Genomic DNA, 13,139 nt, shown 5'->3' with positions numbered 1-13,139 from the left:
AATTTATGTTCAAAGTATCTAAAAAGTTGTTACCTGAGCACATACAGAGCACGTTTTCTGAAAGAGAAGGGGGGTCACTCAAACTTCAAGATCCGCAATTTTAGAACAACAAGAAAAAGCTTCTGTATTTCAATTAAAGGTGTAAAGTTATGGAACAAGTTACATGAAGATTTAAAACAAAGCAATAGTTTAACACAATTCAAAAGAAAGTACAAAGAGGTAATTTTCAATAGATACACATACGGGTGACAGAAAGCAATAAGGTGTATTGCAGATAACTTGGTGTAAGAGTTTAGAAAGACAAACCAGCATAAAATGGGAAAATGTATAGGTAAATATTAGTAACTTACTTCTGACTGCCACTTTGATTTCGATTTGTTTAATGACAGTAGGACTCTAAAGTTTCAAGTGTTTAGGGGGTAGGAGTTTATAAGTTCTCACTTCTTCCTACCCCATTTTGAGCATATGTTAACTGAAACAAAAAAATCTGTATTTTCTCTTCTTTCTTATGCACTTCTTGTTACTGTGCACTATTTTATATTTGTATTTGTATCATGTTCGAATAAAATTTCATTTCATTTCATTATTTAAGCTGGGAAATAAGCTAAATTGTACTTTTTTATATCATTCCATTTAAATGGTTGTATAGCAGTTGTCAGGTTGAAGATTCAAGTTACATACAGTCCAATTATAATACATAACATTCAGATTCAGCTATAAAATGCCAGAGGGTAAAAACAGTAGTAGGTTCCAGCATGTCATGGTTAAAATAATCTGATAAATTCCACTGGGTAACATACTGGATTTTAAACAGAAATGTGAACTTCTCCTAGGCCCTGTTCAGCATGGAGGAATCAGAGAAACTGTATCAAATCATGATCACTTGTCAAAACAAGCTGCAGCTTCATTAGCCCGTCTGAATCTAAGTGGCGAGCTGCTGCCCAGAGGCGCTCTGTGCTGTAACCAAGAGACGCTTTAAAGTCAGAGTTTGCCTAAATGTGCCACGGATTGATCTGCCTGAGGGGACGGTCATTAGTCTGTCAGTGAACTGTGGACGTCCTGCGATCCGACACTGATTCTGCCACTTTTTAGCTCGCTTAACTTTTTCTCTGTGTTACAACCCCACCCTAAAATCCCTAAAGTAAATTCTGGCACTGGGCTTTAACATAAAACTAAAAAGTAATCCAAACAGTTGAGTAACAAAAGTATAATTTATTTTACAATCCAGATAAAAACAACTACTACAGGAGAAAAGAAAACACAGGGGAGCTTAAGACTTCAGGGTCTCCAAGGCCAAAATAATAAACAAAACACCCCCTTATAACTATAAAATAAAACAACCACTTGCTAAAGGAGAACTAAAGGAAAATACAAAACCTAAACTCCCTTACTAACAAAAAACAGGAGAAAACAGGTTATAACAAAAATGGCAGAGAACCCCTACCAGCTTCCACCTCTGGATAATTGTACAAAGTTGCTCACAGCAAACTTAAGACAGTTCACACACACAGCTCTCAAGCAGAGTCACAGCTCATGGCCCAGGTCAAACAAAAGGAGAGGCTCTGGCATCTCCAGCTTGCTGCTTATATATGGCGGCTGACGAGCCCCAACACACTTCACCTGCAGCAATCAGGCAGAGCTGAAACAGAAAACACAGAGCTCTCTCAAAAAAAGAGAGCCCCTAGAGGTCAGTGACCGTAACACTCTGCTGCTGATTGGCTTCGGGCAGGTTCACAGCAAAGCTCAAATCAAGGGACCACTGAGAAGGTTTCACTACAATATGAAGAACCATCAGAATAGTACTATGTTGAATCAGGGCTGTGGTAGATGGATCAAAATCATGAGTACATTTCCTCCAAAAAACTGCAAAATTTTGAGAGTAAGATAAGAAATTTTCTAAAGACACAAGGTCAACATTTTTTTGAAACTCAGACCTTTCCATGTTTCTTTCTCAAAAATTTCTGAGATTAATCAGAAAATTTCTGCGTTTTTCAAGCAGATTTTCCTCATTCCAAACTCAGAAATTTCTGCGTTTTTTTCTAGACAATTTCTGAGATGAATCTAAAAATGTGAGTTTTTTTTGGTGGAGGTGTACTATTCTTTTTTTTCTTTTTCCTAGCTACAATGGCTCCAACAAGCCATTGTAGCTAGGAAAGGAGGTGTGGAGCTTTAAAATAGCTTTTCTGTCTGCACAATCCAAAAGTTGTATTGCATTTCAGAGTTATTTTTTCGTCATAACCTGGACATTTTGTGGTTTTAAAGCAACAGAACAGAGTCATTTCTTACCCTACAGCGTTCTAAATTCTCCAGGTTTGTGGAGACCTTTGAGTAAAACTGTGTTCCTTCGTCCTTCATTGTCCCTCGTTAACTCCGTCCCTCAGACGGAGTTAACGAGAAAGCTGTCCTCTGCCCACAGCGCTGATGCACGCTGTGGTGTTTGGTAACGTGACCGCCATCATCCAGAGGATGTACTCCCGCCGCTCGCTGTACCACACCCGCACCAAGGACCTGAAGGACTTCATCAGGGTGCACCGGCTGCCCAAAGCCTTGGAACAACGCATGCTGGAGTGTTTCCAGACCACCTGGTCGGTTAACAACGGGATAGACGTCAATGAGGTACATTTAACACCTGGCACGCTACTCTGCTCACACTAAAGGAAACGTATATGTCACTAGCTGCATTTCCGTTACAGATGTGCAAAAAATGTCCAAATTCTGCTGACGTCAAAAAAACTAAATTTTGCAATTGTAGTGTTTACTTTAAATAAGAAACACAATTAAAATCACACAAATATGTTTGTTGGCGCAGTAAGTCATTAAAAAGCATGCGGCACCATCATCCTCCCACCACTTCCTGTCGTCATCTTCGTAGTTTCTGCCAGTAGTAACATCCGGTTGTTGATCATGTGACTCTTGTGATGTAAAAAACATGTTTCCATTGCAGTTTTGTGAAGTACATATATTTCGATACGGTTGAAAAACCACCTCATCCTAGCGTAAAAAATGTTTTACTAAAAAACTTGAGATTTTTCAAAACTGCCTTGTTTCCATTAAGCAAATTTATTTCTGTAATTCCAATTTGAGCAGTTTTATGGTCAATGGAAACTCAGTGAGTGTTTTTGGATCATAGCAACATCTCTGAGATGTTTCAGTAAAAATAGTACCAAAAACCCTTTACATAAACCTTTTCAGCAGACGTCCACAATATGTCAAATCACAATCATTGCGATATCCATGTGTGCCTTTTTCAAATTCAAGTTAAAAAATACTTTATTGGTCCCAGAGGAAAAGCAAGTGTTGTTGAAGCTGATATTAATTCAAATTCTTCAAAGAAATATGATGATTTGCAATCATCAAGGCCTGCTTCAAAGTACAGTGGATCCATGAGATTCACAGGGGCTGGTGACCACAACCACATGTGAAAAGCTAAAATCAGCAAGTACTCGAGATACTCTATAAAAGACTTAAATTGTCTATTTTAATAGTTCAAACACCAAGTATATGGAAAACGTCTTAGCAGTGGAGAAGACGGTAATGTTTGAAAGACTCAAAGCAAAACTCCAGACATGTTTTTGATGGGGGAATGACACTATAACATGGTGTAAAGCTAAAAAAAGTTGATTTTACATAATACATGTAGCCCTTTAAGACAAGCACTCACCAAACTGTTAGGGGGAATCAAAGCACCCAACTTCCATCTACAAATTAGCCAAATATTATCAGAAATTATTCCTTTAATTACCTCATCAGTTCCATTCAGTTCACTTTATTGTTATTGCAGCTAGTTATATTGAAAGTCATCACAGGGTACATAAATCGCAACAGCCCAAAGCAGAAGTAACTGCATGTAATTTGAATTAGTTTAATTCATCCCGTTCAAATAAGTCATAACTCTGTATGTTCTGGTAATTAGGTTGGCCCAGGGAGATAAAACACCAAACCACTGAGGGAAATCTTTCCAAAAATGTGTGACCAACCCCAGCTTTAAGCTCTCATGCTTTGTGGGATAAGAGTTGGACCTAAAAAAAAGGGGGATGGGGAAAGGTGAAACAAAACCCACACAGAGGCTGAAGTAGAGCTCAAGCAAGTAACAAACCAAAGGGAAAAACAATAACTCCAAATAAAGGGGCACTATTACGTGTTTTCCATAAATCAAATTTGACTCAAAAGATATTTGACTTCTTAATTTAACGCCTTGAAATTGGGCCTCTGTCTCTTTAAGAAGCCTCTGCTCTTTCTGACACTCCACCTTCAGGAATTCATCACAACATGGTTCCTATATTAACCCTTTAACAATGTTTTTACCAGTGTTTCACTGAGAAATAGCTCCTCTAGTGAACTCAGCAGATGCGCTGTTCCACCAGGTGTTTGCTAAATGCTAACTGCTAGTCTGAAGGAGCAGGGGGAGGTGCTCTGTAATCCGGAAACTTGGAAACTGCAGCTCCAAAGAGGAGCAGGCCGCCACCAAGCATGAAGACCGGGGAAAGTTTCATAAGTCAAGGACAAAGTCATGCTGAATTAGAGATCACGACAGGGCCATTGACCAAAACCCACAGACTCAGCAGGAAAGGCATTAATCAGAAAAGCAACAAAGATAACTCCACTGGTAGCTGCTCTGTGCAGATAGGAGGATGAGTCTACTGGCGCTCTGTGAGCTTTACCTGGGCCAGAGCTGGGCACTAAGGCCAGAAAATAGCTGCTGCTTTTAGAAATAATAAGGTAGGACATCTGAAATGTATCCAAATTTATATTGGATACTGCTTAAGTCTGTGGTTGAAGAAGCTAAAATCGAATATATACCTTTTTACGTAGAAATACTTTCTCTTAACACACCAGTTCTATTTAGACGCAGTGAGTGTTTTGGGATCTTAGCGTCTGAGATTTTTCAGTAAAAATAGTCCCAAAAACCCTTTCAGCATAATGTGTCAATTAATCATTGGAATAATTGATTAATCGTTTATTGCAGTCCTTTTCATTTTTAAGGTTCTTTTTCAATTCTTCATTTATTACTGCCTTTTCTGTGTTTTCTCCTGTCTTAATATTAAAGAAGTTTCTCTAACTGAGTTTTTTTTTTTTTAGCTAACTGAGCTAGCTCAGTTTTTAGACAGTGCAGCTGTTCAGTGTGAACTGCTCTGCCTTCCCAGCTGCTGAAGGACTTCCCAGACGAGCTGCGGGCCGACATCGCCATGCACCTGAACAAGGAGTTGCTGCAGCTGCCACTGTTCGAGTCGGCCAGCAGGGGATGCCTCCGCTCTCTCTCCCTCATCATCAAGACCTCCTTCTGCGCCCCGGGGGAGTTCCTCATCCGGCAGGGTGACGCCCTGCAGGCCATCTACTTCGTCTGCTCAGGGTCCATGGAGGTGCTGAAGGACAACACTGTGCTGGCTATACTGGGTGAGTCTGTGAAAAGGGTTACCGCTAGATTCTTTCACATATGTGCATAAAAGTTCGGAAAGCACATTTGTTCTTCAGCAATTTAACTGTGCAGTAAAGATTCATTGATTTCAGAGATTTTTGCTCCAGAGTTTCCAACAACGAGGCAGAAAATACACAGAAACAAGGCTGAGTGGACTGTGTGCACTATAAAAACACAAAATCTCACCGAGTATTAAATAAGTATAAAATATTTTCCCTATAGAAAAATGCATCCTAACGTTAAACACACAACAAACAAACAAAAAAATCCTTTGTTGGGACATGATGACACTCAAGATGGTAGAAAATCATTCAGTTGCATTGGCCCAGGTGAGGACACTGTTCTTTATTCAAAGAATAACTAATATTTCCTGTTCATTTAAGGACTGATCCAATGAGGTCCATCAGTGTGTGTTGGTGCAGTGATGGTGGTTAGACTAATTTTACAACACCTAGTTCGGTTTCATCCAAGCAGAGCAGCCCCGACTGCTCTAATGAACATTAGGTGATGAAGGAGTGAGGAGGAGGAGGGTCTTTGTGTAAGCTAACAGGGAGGGCAGGGCTAAAAGCAAGCTGCTAAAGAGCTGCAGTTTGCTCTCTGCTGCTTAAAGGCGTTATCACCCAGGTGGAGCCACACAAAGAGTTGCTGCTTGGTGATTATCCTCCAGGAATCCTGTTAGATTCAGCGGAAGACGGTGCAAAGGGTGATATCGCACCTCCTAGATGATTTTTAAAAAATGGAGGTATTATCGCCTCCCTTTATAGTCTTTTTATAGTGCAACACTTTACCGTCTCTCTGCTAAAGGACCCTCATCTGTCCGGTGTTGATGTTACATACTACTTCAATGAGTTTTTAAAACAATTTTAAATGTGTTGTGTTTTTTTTTTTTTGTTTGTTTATTCAGTAAGGATCAGAATTTCACTGACTTCTTCACTAATATCTGGACAAACAGTCGTTAGCGATCTGCAGAGGAGCCATCATCATGACTCTGGCTTTATTCTGAATAGATAGTTGACCACTTTTCTTTCTCTTCAGAAGTTGCATAGCTCGTTTTAAATTGGTTGGTTTCTGTTACCGGGAGTTGGACTTACCAGTTTTAGTTGCATAGCAGCAGATTTTCAAGAGGAGAATTCAACCTTCTTTACATGATTAGACGTAAAATAAAACAATAAACAAGCAAAAAATAAATAAATACACTGCAGTGATTGGAAAACAAAGACAAGTTTAGAAACAGACCACAGTTTAACACGTTGTACCTGTTTGTACCGATGCATCACATATGATATATCAGTGTTGAATCCAATGTATACATCTCTAATAATTATTTTTATTTCTGGTGACAGTGGTCATTTTGTATGTGAACTTCTGCTTTCAACTGAGTATGCATCCATATCTTGTACAGTTCTTTCTTTAAGTGACCCTGCACGTTTCTTTTAATCACGCTGTATTTAATAACCGTACAGCATCATTCCTCTTATCATGAACTTAGATGCAAAGAATTAACCAAAGTGAAACCTGCTGAGAAAAGGGCTGAGATTCTGGTTCACGTTTAATATTCAATTTAAAACAATGCTTTAAGGATGGAAATGTTCCTCTAACTTTTAATTTAATTTACACCTGATTAAATTCTGTTTTTATTATGAGAAAAAAATTCCAAGTTAGCCAGTTCGCTATCAGTAAGGTGTCTGAAAATAAAGATTATGGAGGCAGAACAAGTGTAAGACTTCTTTAGAACATCAATATATTGAAAACTTTTAATTGTAATAGAGATATAATAACATCATAGAAGCTAGAAGTGGCTAAAATCAATCTGGGCAGGTCAGAGCTTCATAGAAACTGGAGATCAGAAATCTGTAACTACTGCATCTCTACTTAATTATTTTAAAAAAGTAATTAATATTTAATAGCCAACATTTGGTGTTGGATGTAAAATCGACAGTAATATTGTCTCACTGAAAATAATCCAATTGGAGGGGTTATGTTGAGCCGAACTATTGCTGCTGCCAAAACAAGCATTTCTTTTGCTCTCACAGGTGGAAATCTAATTTAGTTGGGATGTGACTCAAAACCTTTGTAAGGCTAATCCAGGAAGCAGCTTCCCTCATCCAGCGCCGTGTGGATGAGGAGCAAACAGAAACAACAGATCAGGGAGGAGCTGAAAGGCCTTCTTATGCATTCATGGCAGGAGCAGATGTACATGTTTATACAAAGGTCAACGTGGATTGGATTAATGATGAGGGCTTGTATTTCTGTGTGTGTGTGTGTGTGTGTGTGTGTGTGTGTGTGTGTGTATATATACTTGTATATACTATAGACCACAAATGGAGGTCCTTTGTGGAAGTGAGGACCTTTTCCCAGTCTTTTTTGCAGTTCACTAGTTATGTTTAGAGGTTCAGTGTGAGTAAAGTTTTGGTTCAGGTTAGGGTTAGGAATAGACTAGTGTTGCTTAGGTTTTGGGAAAGAGTTGGTGTTAGGCAAAAATACAGTTAATAAAATGAATGGAAGTGAGTATGAAGACCTCAGTTTAAAGATGCACTATGAACGTTTTCTAAAAAAAAATTTTTTCACATATCTGTTGAAACTGTCTGTATGGCGTGACAATATGGTATGAAACAGATAATCTGTAAAAAAAAAAAAAAGCTGCTAGACTAGCTCCTAATGCTACATTAGCAGAAACTGTTGTGAATGCTAATGCTAGTTAGCATGGCCGTCAGCGATGGTGGATAAATGGTTTTTCTGCAACAGTAAATTTCTTCTGTTTCTATTAGCAAATTTAGCAGCGAGTACATGAGATTGATTGACAGCAATAAGTCCCTCCTTCTGGCCCTGATTGGTTGTTTTTGATCAGGAGCAGCGAGTTTCTTCAGATGGCAATAGCAGCTCCAGGAGGAGTCTTTTCACTGATTGTGTGTCTCACATTTTACTGTCACAAGATACCAGAAGTTTTAACACAAATGTAAAAAAACAACAAAAAAAAACAACTTATTTTTTATAAAAGTTTCACGCTGGAACTTTAACCAAAGTACTGTGATGTGCGTGTGTGTGTAATTATAAAGTAAATGAGATTTTCCTTGAAACACCAGGCCCCTCAGCCTGTATTTGATCTGGATCATGACACACACGCATCAACAGGCAGTGTGTGCTGCGGTGCAGCTGTTAATAATAAATAGATGTTGCATTATTGAAACAGCATCATTATTATGAGAGAACAGCAGAGCCCAGGAATCCATTGGCCTTCTCGGCCCAGTGGACATGCTGTTCTTCCAGGAAGGATCCACTTTCCTCGTTGGTAACCAGAACCTGATGGTGCTGTCCTTCCTCCAGCCATGCATGTCTGAATGTTTCAGCGCCACGACTCAAGCGACTTAACAAGTGGTCCAACATTTTTATTTCTGCTGTTAAGTATCAATAAGTCATCAGGGACACATGTCCAGCAGTTAGAGGTGATCATTTTTCCTGCTGGTTGGTTATGGTCTATGAAAGAGAGAAAACCAAAGTCAGTGAAATGAACCAATTAAAATCTGGAAGCTTAGCACGCCCAACTATCTCTGGCCATATTGACGCTTTTCATTTTTTTTAATATGCTGTAACGTGAGTTAAAGTAGAAAATCCCCTCGACTGTCTGCCACACTTGCAACAAGACTTGGTAGCAGCAACCGCCTAGCATTTTAGTTTCCACTAGAAGGCTGCTGCAGCTAGAAGGCTGCTGCAGCTAGAAGGCTGCTGCAGCTAGAAGGCTGCTGCAGCTAGAAGGCTGCTGCAGCTAGAGGCTGCTGCAGCTAGAAGGCTGCTGCAGCTAGAAGCTGCTGCACAAAGGAGACCATTTCTGACGGGATATTTAATTTGACGCATTTGTTTAGCCTAGAACAGAATTACCACTCTGAGTTTTGTCTACCATTGCTGGTTTGAAAAGAACCGTATACACTGCAAAAACAAAATCTTAGCAGGTAATTTTGGTCTTGTTTCTAGTGCAAATGTCTTAACACCCTTGAAATAAGACAAAACTAACTTACAAGTAGCTTTTCAACTTGTTTTTAGTAAATGAAAAACATTTAATGTTGATTTTAAGAGAATGCACTAGAATCCATTGGCAGATTATTTCACTTACAAATAGGGAGGAATATTTTGTTAAACTAAAACATATCTGCCAGTGGAACTGGAACTTTTTTATTCAATAACTTGCTGAAAATATACTAGTACGCTAGTTAATCGGTTGAGCTCTACATATTATCATTCACAGCTGCTGCAGTTGTCTGTTATTACCTGTAATGTAACTTTTATCTAAAATTTTATGTAATCTTATTGTGAGCTGATTGTAGCCATTTAGATCTGTTTGGTTGTTTATTTTGAACGTCTTTTTTAGTGGGAACTTGAGTCTGAGATAAAGTTTCTGTCCATCTTGTTCTATTTCAAATGTTATAAGATATTTTCTCTATAAAAAATATTTTTAAAAATTCTAAGATTTTATGTTTGTCACAAAGATGCTTGTCCTGGGGGGGTTGAATAAGAACGGGACAGCAGAAGCACTCAATGTATTTGTGTTGTTTTTGTTGTTGTTGTTTTTTTTTTTATTAATTTGATGAATTGGGGGCGCTGTGGAACCGCGAACTAAGATGGCAGCTTAAAGTGGATGCTCCGTGAGACCTGCACCAAAACTTTGAAAAACCCAGGATTAGAAACGTAATCTGGACCCGAAAATGTCAAAATCGACCACTCTTAAGGACTGTGATATTTTCACACGAAAACGCGGCTCCCAAAAATCAGCTAAAACTGATACTTCGGTAGCAGATCAAGACAAAGAGGGGGCCGCTAGCATTGATAGCATGTGTGACCTTAGCACGGTGCTAGCTGAACTTCGGTCGTTGCATTCAGAGTTCGGTGGATTTGGAAACAAATTGGACAACATAGATAACCGTATGGGAGAAATGACGAAGTCCATCGCCTCTTTGGAGAAAAATATAACAGAGGTGAAGCAAAATGTGGCTGCTAATGCTACTAGACTGGAGGAAGCTGAAAACAGAATTGTTACGGCGGAGGAACTCTTAGAAACTAGTACGGCTAATCTTGCCAAAGCTCTGAAGCGAATATCCTACTTGGAAGCTAAGACTGAAGACCTGGAGAACCGAGGCCGAAGGAAGAACCTGCGCCTTTTTGGGCTCCGGGAGAACGCTGAGGGTCAACGGCCTTTGCTAGAGTTTATACGGGAGATGCTGCCGCGCTGGCTGGAGACCGATAGATCCTTCATCATTGAGAGGGCCCACCGCACCCTAGCACCTCCAAAACCGAACCAGCACAGAGCCGTCCTCATCCGTTTCCTGAATTTCCAAGATCGGGAATTTGTTTTCCGCTCTACAAAACAACGCAACATTGAATGCGATGGGAATAAAATTTTTTTCGTTCAGGATCTTTCAGCAGAAACCATCCGACAGCGAGCTGAGTTCGATAATATCAGGAAAGCTTTCGCTGAAAAAGGACTGTTCCGCGGGTTTCAATATAACCCATGCAAAATGAGGATCCTCCACAAGGGGAAGATACAGTTGTTTTCATCTCCTAAGGAAGCTGGGGATTTCCTCCGCACACACGCTGGACAGGACTGACTGTACTGGTGAGCGGTTCAATTCCTGAACCACCGAATTAGCTGCTTATAACTGATAGCTGTTTTTCTCTACCTCAGCTGACATAATATCAAGTTAATCTTTGATGTATGTATAAGTCATAAGCAGCTACGGAGTGACTTTTATGTATACTTTTTTCTTATGCAGGATAGTTCAACATGTTCATATAACGCTTCTAACAGTTTGTACTTGCTGGCTATGTAGGTCATNAGTATGGAACAAGTTAATACTTATAATATCTCTTACATAAAAATTACAAGCTGGAATGTGAGGGGACTCAGGAAACGAACTAAACTGAAACAGGTAATAAACAGGGTTAAGCAACTTAAATCAAAGATAATTTTTCTTCAAGAAACGCATTTAACAGATTGTGAGATAAAGTTTGTAAAAAATAGATGGCCAGGCCATGTGATACATGCATCATATAATAATTATGCAAGAGGCGTAATTATTTTGATCCACAAAACTATACCATTCCAAATAGTAAAAACAATAAAAGATCCAGCTGGTAGGTACGTAATTGTGCAGGGTAATATTTTCTCATTTACTTTAAATTTAGTGAGTTTATATGGCCCAAATGAAAATAAGCCAAAATTTTTTGAAGATCTGTTTCTTACTATATCTACTCTTCAAGGATTTTACGTAATTGGAGGAGATTTTAATTGCACTNCCTGACTGTAACTAAACTAGTAACGTTTTACAACAAACTGCAACAAAAAACACAATAATTGTCAATGCAGTGATATTACAATCAAACAGGTGTGTTTGTGTGTGTGTGCGTTTGTTTGTAAGACCTTGTGGGGACCGAAGCCTGGTCCTGACGAGTGGAAACAGTTTTTGGGTCGGGGGTTAGAGTTAGGACTAAGGTGTGAATTGAGTTTTGGATAGGGTTAGGGCTATGTTTGTGATGGTTAGGGTTACGGTTTAGATAGACAAAATGGCCGACGAGGGGGATTTTATTCCCAGATGATTCGAGCTAAAAGTTAAACAGGAAGTAGTTCTTTAAAAAGACATCAAACTTCAAACAGGAAGTGTCATGAAGTGGTGAATGAGAGGTAGTGAGGATGAATGCAGAGACCCAGGTTATGATGAAGATGATGATGAACTTAATGATGAATGTGGCTCAGAGCTGTCCAGATTAGGCAGCACGGCAGAGACAATAGCACACAGCTAAATACAACTGACAAAAGACTGAACAAGGAGCAAGGTAGCCTCAGGACTATCCAGTTCAACTAAGAACTAGTGACTACGGATGTACAACGACAACTGACATTAGATGAGGACCCGACAAGAGATAAAAACAACAGGTGGGGTTAAAAACACAGGGAGACAAGGAACAGGTGACACTAATCAACGAGTAGACAGGACAACACAGACTCACAGGGAACAGACTAATAAACAGAAAAACCTCAAAATAAATACACAGAAAACAGATCACAACAGGAAGTGAATCACAGCTGACTGTAAATAAAAGCTTCAGGTGCCCAAATGAGATATTTACTGTTTTATCACTGCTATGCTGTAGAATATTTAAAGGATTATTTACAGAGTGAATTCTGGGTAAATAAACTCATTTGCTTGATCACAGTTCAGTAATGCAGCATCAACACCAAGTAAACATGGAGGAAAAGAAAATGGCTGACAGTTATATGTTGTTTCTATGTTTAGGAAACCTTCAGGATCGACATTGAAACAAAAGATCGTTATCATTAGCTCAAGCCCAACTATCGGGGACTTGTCTGATATCGCCGGGGACCCCTGCGGCGACTTAGATGTACCTTTGGACGAAGAGTAAGTTAATAACATTTTGAATCCTGCCCTCTGTTATGTCAGGAGATATAAAACCTGAGCCAGTGTTACTTCTATTGTTTACTGAAAACCACGATCGACTCAAAATTAGGTCTGTCATAATAAACAATAAATCAGTTTATCGGATGATAAATGAAAAGAAACACAATCATTTTAAGTTGCCTGATTTATAATTTTTTATCTTTTCTCGCTCTCTTTTTTTACTAAAAACTGAATGATAAAAGTCTTCAACCTGGAGTTAGCCTAGCTAACTATAATTTTAATTTTGTTTACAGAGACGTAATCATAATTTATTTTAT

The 13,139-nt window shown here is 39.1% G+C and overlaps 1 protein-coding gene across 2 annotated transcripts in view; it reads left to right on the top strand.

Moving 5' to 3' along the window:
- kcnh3 (potassium voltage-gated channel, subfamily H (eag-related), member 3) overlaps window positions 1-13,139 on the top strand; it is an 87,897-nt gene that overhangs the window by 49,317 nt on the left and 25,441 nt on the right. For both annotated transcript variants that reach the window (XM_015037104.1, XM_015037103.1), the window contains exons 8-9: window positions 2,417-2,616; window positions 5,145-5,394. In XM_015037104.1, coding sequence (XP_014892590.1) covers window positions 2,417-2,616; window positions 5,145-5,394 — 450 coding nt within the window. The remainder of the gene's footprint in view (window positions 1-2,416; window positions 2,617-5,144; window positions 5,395-13,139) is intronic.

Source organism: Poecilia latipinna, unplaced genomic scaffold (assembly GCF_001443285.1).
Source record: "Poecilia latipinna isolate Pla-1442-1.1 unplaced genomic scaffold, P_latipinna-1.0 Scaffold393, whole genome shotgun sequence".
NCBI lineage: Eukaryota > Metazoa > Chordata > Actinopteri > Cyprinodontiformes > Poeciliidae > Poecilia > Poecilia latipinna.
This window is presented reverse-complemented; position numbering and strand designations above follow the sequence as displayed.